This window comes from Drosophila busckii, chromosome 3L, assembly GCF_011750605.1.
Source record: "Drosophila busckii strain San Diego stock center, stock number 13000-0081.31 chromosome 3L, ASM1175060v1, whole genome shotgun sequence".
In the NCBI taxonomy this organism is placed as follows: domain Eukaryota; kingdom Metazoa; phylum Arthropoda; class Insecta; order Diptera; family Drosophilidae; genus Drosophila; species Drosophila busckii.
The window spans coordinates 16,211,959-16,234,507 of NC_046606.1; the positions used below are offsets into that span (position 1 = coordinate 16,211,959).

At 41.7% G+C, this 22,549-nt stretch overlaps 4 protein-coding genes across 4 annotated transcripts in view; all 4 read right to left on the reverse strand.

The window, feature by feature from the left end:
• Nucleotides 1-22,549, reverse strand: part of LOC108600820 (heparan sulfate 2-O-sulfotransferase pipe) — a 32,752-nt gene that overhangs the window by 2,527 nt on the left and 7,676 nt on the right. Inside the window, exons 2-3 of the mRNA XM_017988610.2 lie at nucleotides 12,841-13,007; nucleotides 7,214-7,272 (exon numbers count right to left, since the gene is read on the reverse strand). Coding sequence (XP_017844099.2) covers nucleotides 7,214-7,272; nucleotides 12,841-13,007 — 226 coding nt within the window. The remainder of the gene's footprint in view (nucleotides 1-7,213; nucleotides 7,273-12,840; nucleotides 13,008-22,549) is intronic.
• Nucleotides 16-2,308, reverse strand: LOC108597898. The gene is made up of 6 exons (XM_017984517.2): nucleotides 1,857-2,308; nucleotides 1,634-1,788; nucleotides 1,366-1,577; nucleotides 637-1,199; nucleotides 424-578; nucleotides 16-206 (listed from the first exon to the last, which is right to left on the reverse strand). Exons 1-6 carry the CDS (start codon nucleotides 2,306-2,308, stop codon nucleotides 16-18), a joined length of 1,728 nt encoding a protein of 575 aa, XP_017840006.1.
• On the reverse strand, nucleotides 2,618-3,665 carry LOC108597899 (heparan sulfate 2-O-sulfotransferase pipe-like; the record flags this gene model as incomplete). The annotated part of the gene is made up of 2 exons (XM_017984518.2): nucleotides 2,618-3,004; nucleotides 3,064-3,665. Coding segments are annotated over 2 exons (765 nt in total), but the record flags the coding sequence as incomplete, so codon positions are not given.
• Nucleotides 4,018-7,153, reverse strand: LOC117134769 (heparan sulfate 2-O-sulfotransferase pipe-like). Its single transcript, XM_033293431.1, has 6 exons — nucleotides 7,064-7,153; nucleotides 5,771-6,336; nucleotides 5,451-5,725; nucleotides 4,527-5,115; nucleotides 4,315-4,469; nucleotides 4,018-4,256 (listed from the first exon to the last, which is right to left on the reverse strand). The coding sequence occupies exons 1-6, from the start codon at nucleotides 7,151-7,153 to the stop codon at nucleotides 4,018-4,020; spliced, it is 1,914 nt and encodes a 637-aa protein (XP_033149322.1).

Below are 22,549 nucleotides of genomic sequence, written 5' to 3' on the forward strand. Positions count from 1 at the left end.
GACCTCGCTCTTAGGCTAATTCAAGAGACCATGCTGCTCCAGCTGCTTCAAATTGAGCGCCAGATATTGCTTATATAGACGCTGTTTGCAAAAATAATAGAACTCGTATTCGTTGGTGAAGTTACGTCTAATCATCTCCTTCACCTCGGGCTCAATAAAAGGCTTTCGCTTGTTTTTATTCCGGTTCGTAATCTTGTTATTATGCACTAGGTTAAAAGGCAAAGGTGTTAAGAAAAATACAACTCTATGTGGAAAACAAATTAAAGAAAATACTGAAAATAACCTTTAAATGGGCTCAGCTTTGAGAAAAGAAAACCCAGCCGAAACTATTTATAATTTCATTCAGTCATATGCTTAATTTAAAGGCTATTTTACTGGACTTTCGAAATTTGTTTTCCTAGTGCATGAAGTCGGGTAACCTACTTTCATACATGAGCTTGGCGCCATTGAAGAAACGCGGTATGTAACGTTCGAAGACCGTCAATGTGATGTTCGTATCCTCCCAGCTGCCAACGACGGCATAATCACGCTCCACATGCTCTTTGGCCATTTGTATAGCCGTGGGCGAGTTGAAGGGACTGTAAGGCAACTCATTAGCGTTTCCAATGCCTGCTGACTTGACTTGACTTGACTTACATGCAATCGTCATGATGTCCACAGTAGAACAACGACTGCCGCTTAAAGTTGGGAAACTCATCCTTCACCGTATGCGGGACATATTGGCACTCGGGATCGCCACTGCGCACACATTCGTTAAAGTTCTTTTTGTACCAGGAGACAGGCTTCATTTTCTTGTTGGGCGCCTTGCGAAACTCTATGGCATTCTTATAGGAGCTGCGTGCGTAGTAGAACCAGCTAATGACACGCTCCACGGGATCTCTCACCATATTGATATAAATGGGATGCGGCAGATCAAACTCATCAAAGTCCAGCCAGTTTATGTGGCGTATATAGACACTGCCCTCCTCCAAGCCAGCCACAAACTCGGCAGCCTCACGTCGTTGTGGCTTACCCATTTGCCTTATTGTGGGCTCATGCAGGCCACTGCGTTCCAATATCAGGTTTTCGTTGTAGGTTTCCAGGGAATTGAAGAGCTCCAGCAGCGCCTCACTGCCTACTTTGGCGGCACGGTTAAAGAACAACACATCGATTTCCGCATTTCTAGTGTTGTTCAAGTGCTTAGCGCTCAAACGGGCCAGCTTTGAAATTCATATTTTGATAGAAATTACAATTGGATTGCGATTCAGCGTTTGTTAGTCGAGTTAGTGCGCAGAAGAAATTAGAATAAGACTGAAAAGTCAGCTAACGTTTGCTTTAATAATTTATTTACTTTGCTATAAACTAAGCTAACTAATTCTTGATCACCAATTCATTGCTTGTCTTTAGCCTCTCTAGACTCTTATCCATGCGCATCAGATCGTTCATTTTCAATGCCAGATATTGCTTATGCAGACGCTGACGACAGAACTGATAGAATTCGATCTCGCGCGTAAAGTTGCGGCGCAGCATGTTCTTAATCTCCTCACTTATGTGAGGCTTCATGGGATTATCGTTCGACCTCGCAGCATGCAGGCCAGCTGTGCGGATATTAGAGTGAAAGTAAAGCAACACTTGGGAACACTTCAGAACTTACAGTAATACATCTTGGAGGCATCCGCAAAGTAGCGCGGTATATAGGCCTCCAGCACAGCTAGGGTTTCATTCGTATGCTCCCAGGTGCCGACCACAGCATATTCCCGCTCCACATTGTCTTTGGCCAGCTGCAGTGGCAGACGCGAGTTGAAAGGCCTAAGACGATGTTATAGCTGGCGCTAGTTACTAATACTAACAAATGCTAAGCAGCCTAAGACACTCACGTGCATTTATGCTCATTGTGCCCGCAGAAGAACAAAGTTTGACGCCGATGATCCCCCACTCGCTCCAGCGGTGAACCCTCGATATAAGTGCAGGCCTTTTCGCCGCTCAGCACGCACTGATCGAACTCGGTGTTAACCCATAGAGGATTGGGCATGGGGCGATTGCTGTTACGACGTCCGGGCACAAAAACCCACGGCGCACGTATGAAGTAGTACCAGCTGATGACGCGCTCGACAGGATCGCGCACCATATTTATGTAAATGGGGCGTGGCTGCGCGTGCTTTGTGAAATTCAAGTAGTTGACATGACTGGCAAAGACAGTGCCATCCTCTAGATTGACAATATTATCAATCCAGTCGCTCTCATCGGCCGGCTCAAGAAGCGTCATAATGCCGCCCTGCTGTGGATCCTTCTCCACTTCGTAGTCGTGCACTTTGCCCAGCGAACGCATTAGGTCAATGAGTTGTATGCTGCCCGTTTTGGGTACGCGATTGTAAAATAATATATCGATTTCAGCTTTTTTAGTATTGTTCAGCTCATCGGCGCTCAGTTGCAAGATCTGCGAACAAGGAACAAGGTATCTTACTCTCTACTCTTAGACAGTCCAATGGAGTGCAATGAGGACAAGCTGAACCATTAACCGACTGCTGGGATTAGTAGCGAAAAGAATAAAAGACCTAAGCTAACATAGTACTCTTGTATTTTATATTTATCCTAAACTGGCACATCACCATTTCTCTCTATTTTGATATCACCGAATTGTTCACTTAGCTCAGTTTTACTGATGGCTATATACTGTTTGTAAAGACGCTGCTTGCAAAAATGATACAATTCAATTTCGTAGGCAAACTGTTGCTTCAAATAAGCCTCCACATCCTCATCCAGATGCGAGTCGTGCGGCGTTGTATTCACCGTAAATTTCTCCTTGCTCGCTGCACAATGAAAGAAAATATAAGACTGAAGCTCAGAGCCACTTAGAGCACTCTACCTACAGTAATAAGTCTCAGTAGCTTTGGCAAAGAATCGTGGTATATAGGCCTCGAGCACGGCCAAGGTTATATTCGTATCCTCCCAGCTGCCGACTACGGCGTACTCCCGTTCCACATGTGCCTTGGCTATCTGCGTGGCCATCTCCGAGTTGAAGTTGCTGCAGAGTTTTGCATGCTTTAGCGCAAGTTGAATAAACACAGCGTTAGCTTTACCTACTAGCAAACCTCCTGATTGCCGCATAGATGCAAAGTGAAACGTCGCCAGTCGCCATTAAAAAGAACATGCGGATCGAAGACACAATCGGGCTTAATGCGCTGCCTGACGCAGTCGTTGAAGCTTCTATCGAAGAACTCTTTGTTCTGTGTGCGTTTGTTTGGATTGCGGAGCAACGAATTCGCATAGATTACGGGATGACGCAGATAATAATAGGCGCTTATCACCTTCTGTATTGGATGTCGCACCAGATTGATATAAATAGGCTTGGGCAGCTCATGCGCAGTGAAGTTCATCCAATTGGTATGCTCTACATAGGCGCCGGGCTCTGGCAACTCCATGAGGTCTTCGGCAAAAGTGCGTTCGTCCTCGAAGCTTTCTAAGGCGTTCTTTGATGGAGGAATCTCGTTGCGATACGTATCAAAGTTGTTCAGCGCTCCCAGCTGGCCTAAGAGCCTTGTCAGTGATTGACTGCCCACTTTTTCTAGGCGATTGAAGAGTATGAAATCTCGCTCAGCTTTTGGGGTGTTGTTCAGCTGTGAGGCTTGGAGACTAGACAGCTTAAATGAAAGACCGTAGTAGGGTCTGATCAATAAACGGGCAGAAAGCGCGAACAACACGCGAATTTGTTAGTTGAAATTAAAATTCGTTCAGGAATAGTATTCGAAACGTAGGGAGTACCACACAGAAAGGAAAGGCGAAACGAAACGAGTTATGAAATAACTTTATCCTTTCTCCATCAATTAAAAAATACCATGGGAGTAGGCTTTATAAATTTAATATTTACTATAAGAATTAAGCAAATTTAATTTAATACTCTTCTTGCTGCCGCGTTCTTCCGTTCAAGAATTGTATTCAAGACGGAAAGCAAAGGCAAAGCGAACTGATCAATATTTGACAAGTACGGAAGTAAGCTTTGTACATTTAATATTTACTAGAAGAATTTGATTCTTTCATTTAATACTCTTCGTCTAGTTTGCGATCGCCGCCGCGTTCTTCCGGCATTAGCAGATAGTCGTCATCCCCGAAGCGTGGACCCTGACTGAGCGCTGAATATTGCAGATACAAACGCTGTTTGCAGAACTCATAGAACTCAATTTCATTGGTGAGATTCTTGCGCAGCAATTGACGCGTCTCGTCGCTAACAATGCGAGTGACGTTGTTGCGATTCACACGCGAGAGTCGCTCCTCCCCGACTGTAAAATAAGCGCGATATTAAAATGGCCAGCAATGTTTTGGCTATTTAGATCTTACGGTAATAGGCTATCTTGGCATTGCGAAAATACTTTGGTATATAATGCTCCAGCACGGTGAGCGTTATGTTCGTATCCTCCCAGGTGCCTACGACGGCATAATCCGCCTCTACAGTGCGCTTGGCTTTCTGCATGGCCACCGGCGAGTTGAAGGGCCTAACGGAAAACACTTCTGTAGGCCAAAACACTTACACTGGCTAGCAGACTACTTACATGCAAATCTTCTTGTTCATGCCGCAAAAGAATAAAGTTTGCCGACGATGATCCCCCACGGGGTTCTTGACTTGCATTTGCTCAAAGACGCAATGCGGATCTTTGTTCTTAACGCACGTATCCAAGTCGAGATCGAGAAACTCATCCGAGGGCATGGGTGCGGCCTGGTCGCCGAGCTTGGCTTTCATATCGTTGTAGTACCAACGCGCGCGCACATAGTAGTGCCAGCTGATGATACGCTCGATGGGATCACGCACCAGATTTATGTAGATGGGTCGCGGTAAATGGAAGCGCGTAAAGTTAATGTAGGCTACATGCTGACTATAGATGTGGGGCTTGGGACGCGTGAGCAGATCTGCCATCAGCTCCTTTTGCACTTCCTTGCCCATCAGTATGGTCTCCTTGGCCTTGCCCGGATTGCGCGCATGCGTGAAGCCATTGATCTTGCCCAGACGTCGCATCAACTCCATGAGCGACTGACTGCCCACTTTGGGCACGCGATTGAAGAAGACAAAGTCCACCTCGGCGTTCTTGGTATTGTTAAGCAAATCGGCAGCCGTATTGAAGTTATCATCATCATCATCATCTTCTTCGAATTCGTCCTCCTCTTCATCATCATCATTTGCGTATACATCAGCTGGACGTCTAGGCGCCATTAGCTGCCTGTCATGCGCTGTTTTGTGCAAATGATTGTGGTGCGACTGCTGCTCGCTGTGCCTGGCGTGGTGATGAGCATGCTCATGGCCATGCTGCTGCTTGTTGGAGTAGGCTTAGTATTAGAGAGGGAGAGTATGGGATTGCTAGCTACGGAAGCTTATCAAAAGATCAGGCGAAGTAGAAGAAGTTAGAGTAGCTTTTATTCTTGGAAATCATGTGGGCTAGTTGAGCGTTCCAATTGCAGCGCTATAAACTGTTTATTGAGACGCTGGCGCACAAATCGATAGAACTCAATCTCGTGCGTCAGATTGCGACGCAGCAGTGCGATCGCCTCCGCGCTAATGCTGGGCCTCAGGGCATTCCGATTCAGCTGCTCCATGGACGACTGCAGATATGAGCTCAACGCGCCGGCAAAGTAGCGCGGTATATAGGCCTCTAGTACGCTTAGAGTGGTGTTGGTGTCCTCCCAGGTGCCCACCACAGCGTAGTGCTGCTCCACATGACGCTTGGCCAGCTGCATGGCACGCTGCGAATTGAAGGGCCTGAGGGTTGAGGGTGAGAGCGCTAAGGTCTCGTGTTCTACTCACATGCAGAGTGCGTGCTGCTGTCCGCAGAAAAACAACGTTTGCCGCCTATGATCGTCCAGATGATCGCGCTGCTGCTGCGTGTAGACGCACTCCGGGTCGTGCTCCAAGATGCAGTGATTGAAATCCTTGCGCAGCCATTGCTCTGTCGGCAGGCGAAAGCTTTGGCCAAATGTCTTGACTCGCTTGGCCAGATACCAGGGCGCACGTGTGTAGTAGAACCAGCTGATCAGCCGCTCGACGGGATCGCGCACCAAATTGATATAGATGGGCCATGGCTGTCCATGCTGCGCAAAGTTCACAAAGGCCACATGCTTCGAGTACGAATTGGCGCCGCTGCAGTTGAGCAATTCGGCTTGGAGCCAGCGGCTCGCAAAGCCACGATCCATGAGTATGGTCTCGTAAATGAGTTTGGGATCACGGCGCGCCTGGAAGTTGTTGCGCTTGGCGAGTAGATTGAGCAGTTCCATCAGCTTCTCACTGCCCGCCTTGGGCACGCGATTGAAGAATAGCGTGTCCAGCTGGGCGCGTGGCGTGTTGTTCAGCTGCGCGCTAGTCAGGTGCGGTAGCTGCCGAGATTGCAAAAGTGGTGTGCCAGGTGTAGTGGAAGAGACAAGCTAAGTCATTGGCGAGACTCTAGGCTCTATACAATGTAGTATATGTAGATGCGGACGTTAAGCGGTTTTCGTTTTTTTTTTCTGTGAAGCAACAGGCACTTTGTCAGTTGGGGGCAGCAGCAGCAACAGGTAGCAGGCTATAGGCCTGGACCCAGTTTAGCAACAAGTTTAATGCTGACGCAACTGACGCGCAACTAAATTATAATCCTCCTAGTGGACTTACCTTTTACGCGCTTATTTATTGTACGTGATTTTATATCGAATTTCTATCGTTTCTATGTCGCAATCTGTCGCGCATCTGGCGGCTAACTAACCAAATGTATTTTTTAATTGAATGCAAATGTCGCAACTGCGCTGACAAAATTCCAAGACAAGAGTGGAAGTGTAGTAGGGTGTTAGTGTAGAGTAGAGTAGACCAAAAGAGAGACGGGAGAGACAGTGGCTAACAAAGTTTAGAGCAGCAGACAGCAAAAGAGCGCGCGTTCTAAGCTAATCGAGCATTGTTTGAGTGTGTGTATGTGTGTGTTTGTATGTGGTTATCCCTCGGTTGGTTAAATGCTCTCACGCTGACAGTCAACAAGAACTAAATCAAATGAGCGAGCAAACCTTTTGATGAACAGCAGCAAGACAGAGAGTAGGAGCGAGGGAGAGAGAGCCGACGCATAAATAAATATCAAACACCCAGGCATGGAATATGCAAAGTCCAGCCACATAGCTTTTGACGATGTATAATGTATATAAGCTGATGTAAACGATGCATAAACCTCATGTATGCATTGATGTAATTTAATGTAAATGCAAAATGTAAGCAACTAATTCAGACGCTTACCTGCCCTGTACTCTTCAGATATTGATAAGTGCCATGCAGTGTGTTGATATCATCATGTTCTGAAATAAAATTAAGTAATTAGCTATATAAGTATTAATTGCATTAGGAACTAGAACCAATTTGAATTACAAGCAATGATAGCTTATTGCTGAATGGATTAGAATAGAACATTTTAACTAATATAATTGGTAGTTTCTAATTAAACTTATGCCTCACTTACACTTATTGATAATTAAGTTAACTCTCTTTTCAACATTGACATTGTAACAATTGACTGACTTTTCAACTAGTGTAAGACATTACTTATTTTAGTATTGAGACTTCTCCTTTATATATATTCAACTTTTGCTATGTTAGAAACCTTTGCTTATATTCAATGTATATAATTAGTTTTAGCAAAACCAAAAATTAATTAGCTGCCATTGGTGGTTACACTCTTCAAAAGAGAGCGGCTCAATGAGCTGGCGGCTGAGAGGGCGGCTGAGAGGGCGGCTTGAGCTACTCCCCTGGCAATACTTTTACTTTTCGCATAATGTTTATGCAATTCGCATTCGAAGACACTCCACTTCATTGAAGAGTCAAACTGAAGATTGTAATAAATATGCAAGCTCATGCAGCCTCCTTTCACTTTCCCCATGCACTTGGCATAGCGAGGATGAGCAAAGGATCTGCATATAGCAAAATTCAAATTGCAATAAGATCTTCCGTGGATAGTTTAGGGCAATTAAGCTGCGTGCAGTTTATGCATTTACAGCCTGCTCTGGCTATATAATCGACTGAGGCGTAGGCTAAACGCTCAACTGCGGCAATTCGACATTTTCGAGAGGCGGAACATTTTTTCTTGTACGCGCCACATTTGTCTTGCGGCCAAGCATTTCATAATTGTGCAGCAGCAAGAGCCAGCCCGATGTACAAGGAAGTTGCTGGCGAGTGCCTGAGCGAGTGCGAACCAGATTGGGTTTATGCTCGCATTTGGCATGCATTTGGTCATTGGTCAATTGCAGTGAAAATCTGAATGAAAGTCGACAGCTGGTAACTGGTTTGCACTCGCCGAAACCAAAATTGAAATACATTTTGCGGCCTGGGCCTGAACCACACACACCACACCACACACAGTCACCAGCAGCACCACCACAGTCTTTTGCTTTAAGCCTGCTTGCAACAGTTTGCTGCGGTCTTGAAATTGGGTTACAAGCGAGTCGCTTACGTCCGTCCGACCATCCGCCCCTTGTTACGTATTTTATTGGTGTTAATCCAGTTTTACTTTTTGCTATTCTAATGCTGCGCATTGTCAATTGTCAATTGTCAGCCTTCAGCTCTTAGCTCCGGTTATTGGCCGGCCATGCAAGCTGTCAGCGAAGGTGAACCGCATTGCATGTGCTGCTGGCCCCAAAGAACACAAAGTTCTAGCTAATGATAAATGCATGGCACCCATAAGAGGCGGGGCTACAAGCTAAAGTCGTGATTGAGTACAATATAAAGTACTGTAATTATTATAAACAATTCGCTAGTTCATTGACTATGTCCAAAATTTTCCAAGTGAATGGTGTTGACTGTTATTTTGTAACAAACTGGTTGCCAGGGGAAAAGACATGTGTGTAGTCGGGTAGGGGGGAAATTAACCTTGTCTAAGATTCCAAAATGATAAAATGGGAAAATCATAGCATATGCTTAAATGCTTAAGTGGAAAATCAGATAAAAACTTACTCTGAGTTTTCAATAAATGTATATTTTAATACGTTTGGTAGACTTTGTAGGAGAAATGGAATGGAATCAAGTGAATTGAATTTCCTGAATTAAAGTTATGGACGCAGACGAATATTTAACTTTTTATTAACCTTTTATTAAACATGGATGAGAACCACAACGGGAGAGAATAAGCTAATCCTATGTCAATCCGGGCTAGAAAATTAGTCAACGACAATCGTGGTTGAGATTCGATAAGAAGTAATTGCAAAGTTTTTAAAACGGTTTATGTTTGGTTATAATATTTTTTAAAATTAATTTTGATTTTGATTTATAATTCAAAGCAATTATAAACTAATGGCCCCCCAAATGACATGTTGGCTACGCCTGTGAACAAATGCAATAGATTTTTTTTTATTACTTTTGACCAATTTAAGTATTAAGATGCATGTTATTAGCCACAAGTACAAATAACAGTTCAACTTGGCTGTAAAAGTTTTCATGGCTGATTGCAAAATGTTGGACAAGTCATTCAACTCTTCCTGGACTAAGTATTGCTCAAAAGCGCAGTTATGTAGCCCACAACGTGCTCATTAGAGTACAACAACAAAACTCCGCACTCTTATTAACAAACTGCGTGTGTTTTCGTTGTTAATTAGTCCAAGTCAAGTTCAATGCTAAGCACGAGAGCGTGTAAAGCGAACGCGCCACAGCAACAGCAACAGCAACGGCAACATCTGCCTCAAGTGTCGTCAACTTGATTTACGTGAGTGAGTAGTGCGGCTAATCGCAAGCGTTTTACACTTCAAATCGCACTTGAGGCAACGACGCGGCGTGTGTGAGTCAATTAAATGAGATATTTATGAATGAGCAAAAAGCCATTTTCAGTTTGCCACACACACAAACTCAAACTCTAACCAAAACCCAAACCCATCAACTTCAAGGCAGAGTCTTCTTCTTTTTTCATTTGGCGGCCCATTAGCCATTTGGTAGCGCTGCGGCGTCTTGGGGCCTAACCAGACAATTTGTAACTGTCGTCTGTGCCCCGATCCGATCCGATCCGCAGCTGCAAGTGTTAATGCCATCGACGCGTGCGCAGTCGCATTACCAAAAACAGCTAATGCAACACTAACAACAATAGCAACAATAGCGTAGCGCAAGGCCCCAACACACACACACACACACACACACTAACAATAACAACAATGGGGAAATCCTCAGCTGCGCTAATGGCAGCGACGCGACTGCGACGACGACTGCGGCAACGGCAGCCCACAAGTGCAGTCAAGTGCTTGACTATCGTATTGGAGCACATCTGCAGACGAGTCGCAGTCGCAGTGGCAGTCGCCGTTGCAGTTGCAGTCTTCATCATGATTGCTGCACAGTGTGCTCAGCTGGCTAAAATTATGCACATTTCTTAATATGCATTATTTATGAAAATGTGACTATGGAACAACTTCATAGACAAAGAGATTTAAGGCTCACACATTTATTAAAAATAAATAAAGGAATAAAAGACCAAGATTTAAAAATAATAATAATGTTTCGATTTAAATTAAATTAATTATTAAATTATATACCATATTTATTATAAAAATATATTAAATTATAAAGTATGCAATAACAATAATTGTATTAATATAATGGACACTTGTAAGTTGGATGTTTCTAAAACTAATTCTTTTATTCATAATGTTAGTAGAAGATATTTTAAAACGAGTTTAAAATTTCCACATTAGCGTACAGAATCAATTGCTAAATTAAGACTTTAATTATTATTCTTATTTATCAAAGATAAATTAAACTGTTTCTAAGGCATATGAATCCATTGACGGCCTGATAAGCACAACAAACGTTAGACTCATGCAGTTTTAATTGGCTCAACACCACTGTGCAGCAGTGTACGCTTCGCTTATGGTTGCTGGCAATCACCGCAGTTAGGCGTGAAACAGCCGTGTCGCGATCTCAGGCCCCCCTCTCCCGGCTGCCCGTTTGGATCTGGGGTTTCGGCATACTCGTATTTCGTCAGTGACAGCTGACGTTGCAAGCAAGCAAACTTCGTCTAATTTGCAAGTGGATTGCAGGCTTAGGCGTACCATAAAGCTTCCGGCATGGAAATTAGGGTCTCCATGCCGAAAGTTGCATTTTGGACTTTCGGTACAATTGCAGCTCGAATAATGATAGAGTTATTAGTTAGTTGGCCTTAGTGCCTAAGTGTGGGCTTAGGCGCACTCACAATTTGTGGCAGTTCTCAAGTGGAAAAGTGCAGCAGTTTTCCAAGCAAAAGGGTCACACACACACACAGAGGTGTGAGCAAGCAACGAAATTGAAATTTAATTGCCTTTAATTGAAACTGTTCAATAGTTAAAAAGGTAATTGCTTTAATATCTAAAATTTATGAATAGCAAATTTCTCATAATTGATATTAAATATATGTGTTATGCTATTATGCAAAAACATTCTTTGTGCGTATAATTTCTCTAACATTGCATAATTCACAATTTCCGCAGCTTAAAATATGCACTTTAGTTGGCTTATTTATATTTGCTAATTGAATTAATAAATATACCGAACGCTCTACATTATTTATGCATTTTTATCTAGGCGTAATAATAATCAGAATTATTATTATTTTTCAACATGCACGTCAATAGGGTTTAACATATTACAAACACTAAGCACGGCAATTGGGACAGCTGCTTTATGGGCATGACTGTAAACAGTATAAAATAATTTATTAATGCACGCATTCAGTTCCAGCTGTATTATAATTATAGTCAGCTCTCCATTTTTTTTTTTTTTTTTGGTTAAACAAACACCCCCTCTATTCTATTTATTATGTTGATTTTAATTTTGCAGTTTATTAGACTGTGTACCCTATAGTACGCTTTACAGGTGTTCACCTACTTCACCGGTTACCAATCACCAGTTTACCTAAGCAGCTACAATTTCCTGTTGTAATTTAATGTTAAATTTTTAAATGAATGCTTTGCTTTTTAATAAAAAGTTAAAAGCCTGAAACTGGAATGTTTAACTGTATACTTAAGCGATTTATAATTATGCAAAAACATGCGTTGGTGAGTTGGTCTTCATTAAGTAAATCCCCAACAAATTCACCAATTTATAACAGCCGTACTGACTGATATATTACTCATATTGGTTGGTAATGAATTGGTTAGCATTTATATTACCAATCACCAGTAAATTCACCAACATCCTTCAGCTTGCTTCTTAGTAGAAAACAGGAACGTCAGACTATTTAATCTATGTATAATTCTACGTTGGTGAATTTCATTGTTGAGATCACCATCAAGTTCACCAATTGCTATTATCCGTACTGATTGGTGGTTACAATGAATTGGTTACAGTTTGCATTACTAGTCATTTGTAATTTCACCAACCTGCCTCTTTGCTTCTGCTTAATATAAAAGTGAAACTCGAATGTTTTAACAAATGTCGTTATACTAGTTAGTTTATAATTCTACAATACTTAGCGTTGGTGAAATCAAAATTTGCTAGCCGTACTGAAGGGTGTGCGTAGCTGTGTATGTGTGGCACTGTACTGCGCCATGAACTATGCAATATTTTATGCCTTCCTAATTTCGCTTAAAACATACAACTAATTTATGGCCAGCAGCTAACAAAAGTGCAATTGGAAGTGGAATTCTGTTTGGTGTGAGGGCTGTGGAAGTCAGCGCGGTCATTAAAAATCAATTGGGCGTAACCGCAGACATTAGCTTCCTCTGCCGCAGGGCTTATCTGCTGGATACATTTGTATCTGCTGTTCAGAATTTGTATTTACGCATGCAGCGCATGCAATCGAGTGAAAACTTTGGCACAGTTCTGAGGCCCACCAAATGGCCTTGCCTCTGACAGCTGCAACATGCGTTCGCTCTGCAGATTTCGATCTTATTTATGTGAGTGTGTATTGGAGTACTTACTGCCCGCATCGTGTCCGCTGATGTGATTGCCAGTTAGTCCAAGGGCCGAGAACTCGGACGGCTGCAGCTTCACCTCCATTTCTTTGAGGCGACTGTTCAGCTTGTTTGTGTGCATGAACAGAAAGAAGGTGCAAGAGATGGCCAGTAGGGCAATCAGCTCCACAGAACTGTAAAATAGAGTTTATTGAAACATTGTTAGTCAAAGGTCGTCCACCTGTCAGCTAAACACTCGATATTTATGTAGAAATATCCGCGCTAAGCTTTTGTAATTTACGCCAAATTGGTTTTTAGCAGCTATTATTTCATTTACACTTCGAAAGGCTGTCACACACAGTAACAGATGGGGCGCACCCCACTCCACCACTCCCTGCCTGCCGCTCTACGCGATTCTCAACTGCTGTTGCTGCTGTTGGTATTGCTGTTGCCTTTTGGCCGGGGCCAGCGAAAACTACAAAGTGTGCGCTGTGACAACATTTAATTAAGTTCTGAAAAGCCAAAACAACACAGCAGCAGACTGTGGGCCAAAGCAACAGAAGAAATGCAGCAAAGCAAGCAACTGTAAAAATTATACAAGGAATTAACAAACAATATAGAAAAGCGGGTACAGCAGGTTGCCGCACTATGGAACTTGTCAGCAACTTTAGAATTGGCTTTGATGTTGATTAATTGAATAATTTCAGTCTACAAAAGTAACAATAACTTTGATGTTAATAGCAATATAAAATTTATACTTAGTGTTTTTTTGTAAACTATATTTAAATAATAGAGAATTGCTTTCAATTTTCCATTTTAAAATTGAACTATCCATATGAATCGATATTCAATTTATATTTATTATATAATAAATAGACTGCCAAACAATAATTGTATGTTGAATAATATTAAATCTTCAGAAATATTTCATAATTAACAAAATAAATTTATGTATTTATTTATAACAAGAATACAATGTATTAAATATCGAATATATCTGCTCCTCATCATTAAAAACTTGCTTACATTTTATGAAATACGTTTAAATTTCGATTCTTTCGATTTGACGATTATAATATTTTAATATTAATACTCGATTATTATTATTTATTATTGTGAGTAGATGCAGATCCCTCGGGCTAAGCTTCCTGAGCAGCTTTTCTGCAGCGACCCATTTATAAAGAGTTCTGCCGACCCTCCCGGCCAAAGCGCTAAGTCCGTTTACGGCAGAGACCGGACACAGCCTTTTGTCACCCCGAATCCCCCCCGCACTCTCAATCGCTTTTATGAGTGTGCGACCCTGGCTTCTCGTCTGGTCAGTTTTAAGCAGCATTTGCGCTGCTTATTCTGTTTTCTATTTTATATTTGCCAACGTTGTTGCCTTGATAACAAAACAAAGCTAACAAAAGCAACAAAAATAAACCAAGTCAAAATTGCAATGCAAACTGTTTTTCTTTTGGGCAACTTTTTTAATGCAACTGTCCGAGTTGCCCCGACAAAAGAAAACAAAACAAAAACAGAAACAGAAAAGAAATTAAAAGCACAAATTTTTTGCTGCTTGCCTTTGTTAGCATAAATCTAGCGGCAGATAGCGGCCAAGTTAAATATAAAAAAAATATATATAAAATTTCTGCATTTTTGTTTTGTTTTTTATCAAAATAATAATGACAATAAATGTGGCTATAGCTGAAAAAATTGCTAGGCAGAGTTTTTAACAGAGCTTCCCGTTTGGCTGTTGTTGTTGTTGTTGTTGTTGTTGCCGGTTTAGTTTTCATCAGGTGCACAAAGTAATTTATTTCGAATGACTGCACTGCCTACAAAGCGCAGCTGAAAATGGAGTAGAGAGACTGGAAGTTGGAGTTGGGCTTGGGCTTGGGGATGGGGCGCAGAATTAGAAGCGAAAGGTGGACTTTCATTTGTCCGTCTGGGTGTCTGGTTGGTTGAAATGTATCTGACGGATGGCGAAGTATTTGGTCTATAAGGCGCTTTAACTTTCGGCCACCTGCTGTGCGCACTTGGCTCAAGTTCTGAGCTACAATGGCCGTGGGTTTTTATTTCATTAGCAAAGCCACAGTTGACGCCAAAAGTTTTGTGCCAACGCGAATGCCTCATTCATTTCTCTGCGCCCAACTTATTGTTAAAGTTGACACTAAAGTGCGCCGCAAATCCCACTTAAGAGCTCCAGTTCCACTGCCCCAGCTCCAGCCCGCTTCGACTTTTACTTGTTGTGCTCCCAACAAAGTTGTGTGTTTGGTTTTCGGGTTCGGAGGCAGCGCCAAAAAAACATATAGGAAAATTTATTGACATTTTGTTTACTTATGTTTTTTTATTTTGTGTTGCTTGCTTTCGTTTATTGTTATATTTTGTTCTTGCTCCCATTGGATCGCATGGCGTGTAAATGCCGAAAGTTATGTGATTATTAAAATAATTTTACGTGACTGCGTCGATTTCTTGTTCGGACATTCAGCTAACTTACTAACACACAAAAAATTATATGCCATATAGCTATATATATATAACTGTATATATATATGTATATGCATATATGTCGCATGGCTGTTTTTCTATTTGGTTTGGCTTCAGTTTGAGTTTGAGTTTGAGTTTCAGTTGGAGTTTTGAACTTGTATGTGTGTGTGTGTGAGTGTTTGTGTGTGTGTGGCTATGGCGATTGCAGTTCGTTTGCTGCCACGTAGCACATGTGCCTGCCATTAGGGACCTACACTTGGTTCGTTAGCGTTTTTTGTGCGGCGCCAGTGCGATGCGAGTTTTAGTTCTATTTCAATGCGCCAGTATGTGTTGGGGATCGTGGGAGCAGTCAACATGATGATACCACTAAATTGGGTTGAGCTACATACGTGCAACCAATGCGGAGGCCTGATAATAACAAAATTATTAAAATGTGCACTGGAGCTTTGTCCATCAATCCATCAATCCAACAAGCAAGAGCGATACTTAGCTCTAATGCCATTCGAAATTAGCTCAACGGTAAAAATGTTGAACAGTCAGTCAGAGTCGTCTGCAAATTTATTTAGAAATCAACTTAGAATCACAATGAGTTTACTCTACGCTGCCCCCAACCACCCCCCACCCCACGCTTGTTGCACGTATTGAAAAGTGTTCGCCTTTCACTTCCAGCATTGCCTAAGCCAAGGCAAGAAAAAGCAGCAAAAAAATGAAAAATAGCAGCAACTGTTGCTGCTGCATGCAAATTGCTCGCCATTTCCGTTCGTTGTTACTGTTGCTGTTGTTGTTGTTATTGTTGTTGTTGTTGTTGTTGCTGCTGCTGTTGTACGTAAGCACAACTGCATCATAAGTAATTTAATTAAATGATGGTAAATTTTCCAACTAATCAAACTGCAAACTACAAAACTGTAAACGACAAAATGGCAAGCAAAGCAATTGAGCATTGTGCAAATAATGCTCAAGAGTTAGATATATATAAAAGTGTTGCTCAGACTGTTGCTGTTGCTGGAGTTGAAGTTGCTGCTGCTGCTGCTGCTGAGCTGAGCATTTGCGCAATTTGTGTGTGTGGATGCCACACGCTGCTTCAGCTTTAGCTATGGCTACGCTACAGCTGTAAGCAATCAATAAAGAGACTCTTGGCTTATTAGACAAGTTTCGAAAGGTGTTTGAACCCGGCTGAGTTGAGTACTGGCCCGCGGGCCGGCCAGTCGACTTGAGGAGTTGAAAGAACTTGCCGAGACAAAAGAATTATGAATATTGAGTATTTGCACATTCGCTTCTTGGCCCTGACTTTGGGAAATTATTCTTCGTGGTCATTAACATACTCGCTGCCGGCCAACTTGGGTTGACTTGACTTGGCCATGACATAATCGACAAATGGCCGCGGCTATGGCTTTTTATAACTAGTTTGCCCCGCGGGTCAGAGGATGATTTGGCTTGATTTGAAATTCACATTAGGCGCATGCAAAGTTCAATCAACTTTTGTTCAAGTCCATTCTATAATAAGAATAATTTCAATCAAATTGTCAACTGTGCTGAAAGCCAAGCTGCTGTGAGAAGCGCAAAGAGAGGTCATCTAAGCTTGTACGCCTAGGGTTATGTGAACGGTCAATATTCTTGCTTTGGTGCGTGGAAAATTCCACTCGAGGCTGCTGAGAAGCGCTGAGAAGGGCGCTGGTCATTTAATATGCAACAAATTCACATGCTCGACGCTATAAACAATGCTTTTAATTTAAAATTTCAGCAATTGCTGTTGCTGTTGTTGATTTCACAGCCAAGTGCGTATTTCATTTCAAAACAATTACTTTGCGGTTTTTTTGTTGTTGTTGCTGAAGATTTCTCTCAACACTTGAGCTGATGCATTTTTAAATGTCCGCGGCTATTTCTATTATTAATGTAAACAACAACAATCTACTTTAAATATGCCATAACATTTGTAATTCAATTTGACCTCTTTGCGTGCTTTTGTATTTGTTTGTTGTAACTTTTTTTGGGGACAAGTCTTGAGTGGCATTCATATGACAAGCCTCAGTTGTTATTGTTGTTGTTGCTACTTATACAATAAGCGAGTAACTAACTAAGCGGCGCAGTCTCGTGCAAAAACCAAAACAAACAGCAACAGCAACAGCAACAATTGCGTAAAAAATTCACATGCCGCTCTCGTAGATTATACAACTTTCTAATCAAAATAAGCATTAACTTATTATTATTATTATTTTTATTATTATTATTGTTATTATTGCACTATATATAGATAGATTGTTTGCCTTCGTGGCGTCACGCAGTTTGCGGGCATTATAGACAATTTTCAAAGTATTGAGCGCTTGATTGAGCTGCCAGCTCTTCCGCTCTTCAATCTTTGGCTAATAGTACCAACCAAACTCAATTAGTACCGGTTTCTTACGCACTTTCAGCCCAAATGCGGTCAGCAGCAGCCGAATAACCAACAAAAAAAGTGAAGTGGGAGAGGCAAGTATTTGCTGCGAGTGGCACGTAGAACGTTTTAATTACATTTGGCCTAGTTTGCGGCCGAGATTTTTGTTTAATAGCCTGGGGATGCTGCGTCATGGCTGCGCTATCAGATTCAAGTTAATAGTTTAATAGCAAGTCGTGTCAAAGCAACTTGCCCCCAAACAAACTCAACTTGCCACAGAATTAATAAACTGCACAGACTTCCCAGAAGTTCTGAGCTGACGCGGATTAAAAGCAAAATTTTTATTAAAATATTAACTACAGTCAGTCAGTTTATTTGCATCAATATTTTGGCTTTCTCTGGCTTATCAACTTGGACATATTAATTGCTTCAAATTGTTTTGCTTAATGTGGCGGCGACGGCGTCGGCGTGGTCAAGCGTCATAATAATCAGCAGAGCTGCGCAGACTCCACTCATAATAGTTGTAATCTATCTAAACCGAAAAAGTTAATGACTTTGCCGTTCGAGCGTAAAACAAACGAACAAACGAACAAAATAACAAAAAACAATCAACACTTAATGCCTAACCATGGCTATTAGTCTAAGCCGAAGCCGCAGTAGTAAGTATAGTATTTGTATTTGCAATAAAAGCATTTTTAACGCCTGTGCAACCGCATTTACAGTTACTACAGATGTGGCATATATATATATATATATATATATATATAGATATATGTTTGTGCTTGAGTATCGTTAAACACGCACGCGAGGCAAGTTGAACGTGCCAGCTAGTTAGTGAAGCATGTTGTGCCTCCTCGGATTTCTCTGTGGCATGCAGCAGTTGCATACATCAGCTGCTGGCTGCCCATAATTCACGTTTCCCATAGAACGTGTGCGGCAGGCTCAGAGCTGGAGCTGGGAGCCTATGCGGCATTTGGTTTTTCTCTCTCTTGCCATTTGCTAATTACCTTGAAGAAAGTCTTTTGCCAATAGAAATCGATCAATCGTTTGATTGCGGTTTGCGAGCAAAAAGCTGCAACTTTCAATTGTCAATTGTAAATTGTGTCTCAGGTCTTCGGTCGCAGTCTCAGGAACTTGCAACATGCGTCTGCCTGCATGCAGCGGGCCGTTAAGGCTGAGCTCAGCTCAGCTCAGCGACAAATTGTTTTCTCTTTGCGGCTGCTGCGCCTAGTCAAAGTCACAGTCATGGTCGCTGCACATAAGTGTCAATCCATCTCTTGAGCCAACATTGTCCATAAAGCATCTCGGCTAAATGTCAAAATACAATTCGTTCGTCTGTCTGCCTTTGCAGTTTGTTATATTTCGCCATGAATGAAAGTCCACTCATTAGCAATTGGTCGCTCTATAAATAAATAAGCGGCGCTAGTTTTCTATGAAATTATCATAGCCAAGCTAAGTAGTGTCCATAATTCAAAAAGTTGCATTGTTTGGCTGAAAGAATTGAGCACCATTTGATGTTTATATTTTAATATAAGCTGCTTGTGTGGCCACAGGGCTGTGGTCAGTCAGCCAAGAGGAACAGCTCCACCCCCCCGAATAAAATCAAAAACATTTGTAAGTCAAAGCTCAAATATATTTTATTTTCAATATGGCTATGTCTATGGTAAAAAGAATGTCTAAATCATTTTTTCATAAAATCAACAACATTTTTATGAAATTTCTAAAGAAAACATTCAAATATTAGTCAGATTTCAATATTGCTTTGAATTTCTTTTATATTTCGAACTCATGCCTGCGTTTATTGATATTGAAAAATTTGCCTGAAACAAACAAAGCCCAAAATATATAACATATGCACATATACATATAAAAAATGAATATACATAAGTTTGATATTTTATTTATATTTTGTTAATATAGTAAAACAATTTGTTAAGAAGTATTTATGAGCTGCTAACTGTCGACTTTATTAAGCTCTCACCAAATTTAAATCAGTTTTGACATTTTTATACGATTTTACTGCTGCTGAAATGCACACAGTTACAATGGATATATATTTTCTATTTGTTTTAAAAACAATCAAGATGCTTAGTCACAAAATGTACATTATTTTTAGTTGTAATAAAAAACATAAGGCAGACAAATATATACGTCCCCATAAATAATATTCTGGCTACGCTCATGTGTAGCCCACTTGATGTAACTGTGAAGCATGTGGCAAGCATTTTGGGTGCTTCATTAAAATGTCGACTAACCCATTTACTTCATTTTGTGCTTAGCTGTGTGTGCCGTCTGTGTGTGTGTGTGTGTAACGGTGTTGAGTGTTTTGAGCTTCATTTGGCTTGAATTAATGCGACCTGTAGCACTCGCAATTAAGTTGTAAAATCTATGTACGTGCGGCTTTTTCAAGTGTGCCCCCACATAAAGTCCTAAGTACAACAAAGCAACAACACAACAACAACAACATGAACAACAACAGCAACACTAAAGGTAAACCTTGTGTTAAAATGTATAACAGCGAATTCATTAAGCGCTGCTTTAGTTTTTGGTTTAGCGCTTGACAGCTGATTTGAGTGAGGCATGCAACTGCTGCATGTAGCCAAGTGTCGCTGTTCATGCTGCGTGCAAATATTATGAATGCCAGCCCTTACCCTCACCCCCCACCCCCACCCAACCCAGTTGGCTGCGATTAACACACTCTAATTGTCATTTGTTTTGGCTTTTTGCCGCAATTATGCGCCAAAGCAGCAGCAGCAGTAGCAGTGGCAGTTGTAGCGATTCACATATCGCTGCCACCAATCGGCATATGCTCGCTCTCTCTCTCTCTCTCTCTCGCACGCTTTGTGGCAAGTGGAGTACAACAATTTAAATCATATGAGTGCTTAATTGTTTGTTGCTGCTGCGACTAAAGCGACAACAATTAGTGAACTTTTTGTGCGAAGGTTTCTTTTTAGGTTGACAAGGTTGAACAACATTGATCTTTAACAGGCAGCATAAATAATGATTATTGCATTTGTTTAAACAACAAAATCACTGCAATTGAAAATAAATTTAAATTGTGCCGAAATCATTCTTGTGCTACAATCAATGCATATTCGTAATAATTTTTAAGTTTGGAAATTATTATTTTTGATTAATTGTAAAAAACTCCCTGAAAATTCCTGCCTCCACCCAACTTCTCGCAGCAGGTAGTTAATATAATAATATTCATAAAAATTTAATTGTAAGATATAGGTAATGTATACAAACAAGTGGACAAATCAAAGTTCGGCACCACCAACTTTTAGATACACTTTGACTAGGGCATCGCAGCAAACACACACATACACACAAAACAGCGGACGCCGTCACACTTGGTAGCGTAGTGCCCTGGATATAGGAGCACCTACATCCCAAATTTGGTTGCGCTAGCTCTTATGGTTGCTGAGAAACTACGCGCTCATACAGACGGACAGACGGACGACGGAACGGACCACATCGAACGGACCATGGCTTATCGACTTAGTTTTGTCTTGCTTATCAAAGAATAAATATACTTTGTGCAGACTGACATGACTATATCGACTTGGTTTGCCTAGCTAAACAAGAATTTATAAGTTTATGGACACTGCCATTTTTTATAACAAAATGTCAAAGTGTATGAAATAGTCTGAAGGCTTCAGTTGCTCTGGCTACATAAAATGTACAAAGTTAGCAATTGAAATAAAATAAATATACTAATCATTATTGAAGAGTCCAGGCGTATAAAATGATAATTTATAAAAATACTCTCAATAATTATCATCGATGCGAATAATTTTAAATCTTTTATAATTATTCTAACATGATTTCTAAGTCGTTTGCTGATATTTAATGCTTCGAATGCTGTTAAGGCATCGACAACAATAAGCAACAACTCAAACACACTGCTGACAATTGCAGTCAGGCTGTCTGGGTTGGTGGGTGGTCGAGCTGGCCACGCCCACTGTGAACTTAAATTTACCTAAGTAGGCTGCGGTGGTCTGCCAGGCAGGCTCTTGAAGGGTTGGCAGCGTTGGCAGCTTTGGCAGCTGGCATTTTGTAGTCTGTGCGGCGAAGATTCGTTGTGCGGCAATTGCGGCAACTGCGGATGCGGATTCGGATTCGGATGTGGATGTGTCGCGTGGTCGCCTGGCGACGACTTTGCCATTTGCCATTTGGCTGTAGTGCAATTTACTCAAAAGTTTTACGCGCTTGCCTGTCGCATGCCGCATGCCGTATGCTGGGGCAGCCAGAGCGAGATGGGAAAAGCTGCTTAAGACAAAAAAGCGCTAGTCGTGTACTAAAGGTTGTATTTTGTGGGTGGCTGGGGGGTGGGTGGTGGCTGCATGTAGATAATGTTGCACGCCCAGTTTCTGACTTGCTAGCGCACGTGCTGCTTGCAGTGCATGTTAATAACATTTTGTGGCAACAACAACTTGCAACATGAACAACAATTGAGTCGGGGGTGAAATTTACGCACTTGACAACATTTTCTGGCTGTTTGTTGCTATTGTTGTTGTTGCTATTGTTGTTGTTGTCGCTTCCTTTAACGAGCTCATCCTTGTTGCAACTAGCGTACGTGCCACACCCACCCAAATGCCAAACGCCCACTTTGGCAGGCAGCGTGGGCTGCTTACTTTTACTACTTGACGCTGTCATTTGCGGCATTGCAATTAATTTTTGCTCTCTGCCTGTGGCTCGCTCTCTCACTCTATATTTGTGTGTGTGTGTGTGTGTGTGTGTGTGCTGGCATTATAAGCTTGCGGCTTGTGGGCCAGCGGGGGGCGTGGCTGTGGGGGCTGACATGCAACTTGGCACACTAATTTCTGATCTCTGCCAAGCAACAAGCAAAGTGTCAAATGCTCTCATTTAAACGCCTTGCATGATTCCAGAGAGAAC

What these genes read in the sequence shown, in the direction of transcription:
- LOC108597898 (XM_017984517.2), bottom strand. Translation starts at nt 2,308, where the DNA reads ATGCGTTCGCTGGGCAAAGTGCACGACTACGAAGTGGAGAAGGATCCA. An exon ending in TGCCTCCAAGATGTATTACT is followed by an intron (nt 1,578 to 1,633) that starts GTAAGTTCTGAA and finishes ATATCCGCACAG; the next exon opens with CTGGCCTGCATGCTGCGAGG. An exon ending in GGACATCATGACGATTGCAT is followed by an intron (nt 579 to 636) that starts GTAAGTCAAGTC and finishes GTTGCCTTACAG; the next exon opens with TCCCTTCAACTCGCCCACGG.
- LOC117134769 (XM_033293431.1), bottom strand. Translation starts at nt 7,153, where the DNA reads ATGAGGTTTATGCATCGTTTACATCAGCTTATATACATTATACATCGT. An exon ending in TGCATATTCCATGCCTGGGT is followed by an intron (nt 6,337 to 7,063) that starts GTTTGATATTTA and finishes CAATCTCGGCAG; the next exon opens with CTACCGCACCTGACTAGCGC. An exon ending in ATGAACAAGAAGATTTGCAT is followed by an intron (nt 4,470 to 4,526) that starts GTAAGTAGTCTG and finishes GTTTTCCGTTAG; the next exon opens with GCCCTTCAACTCGCCGGTGG.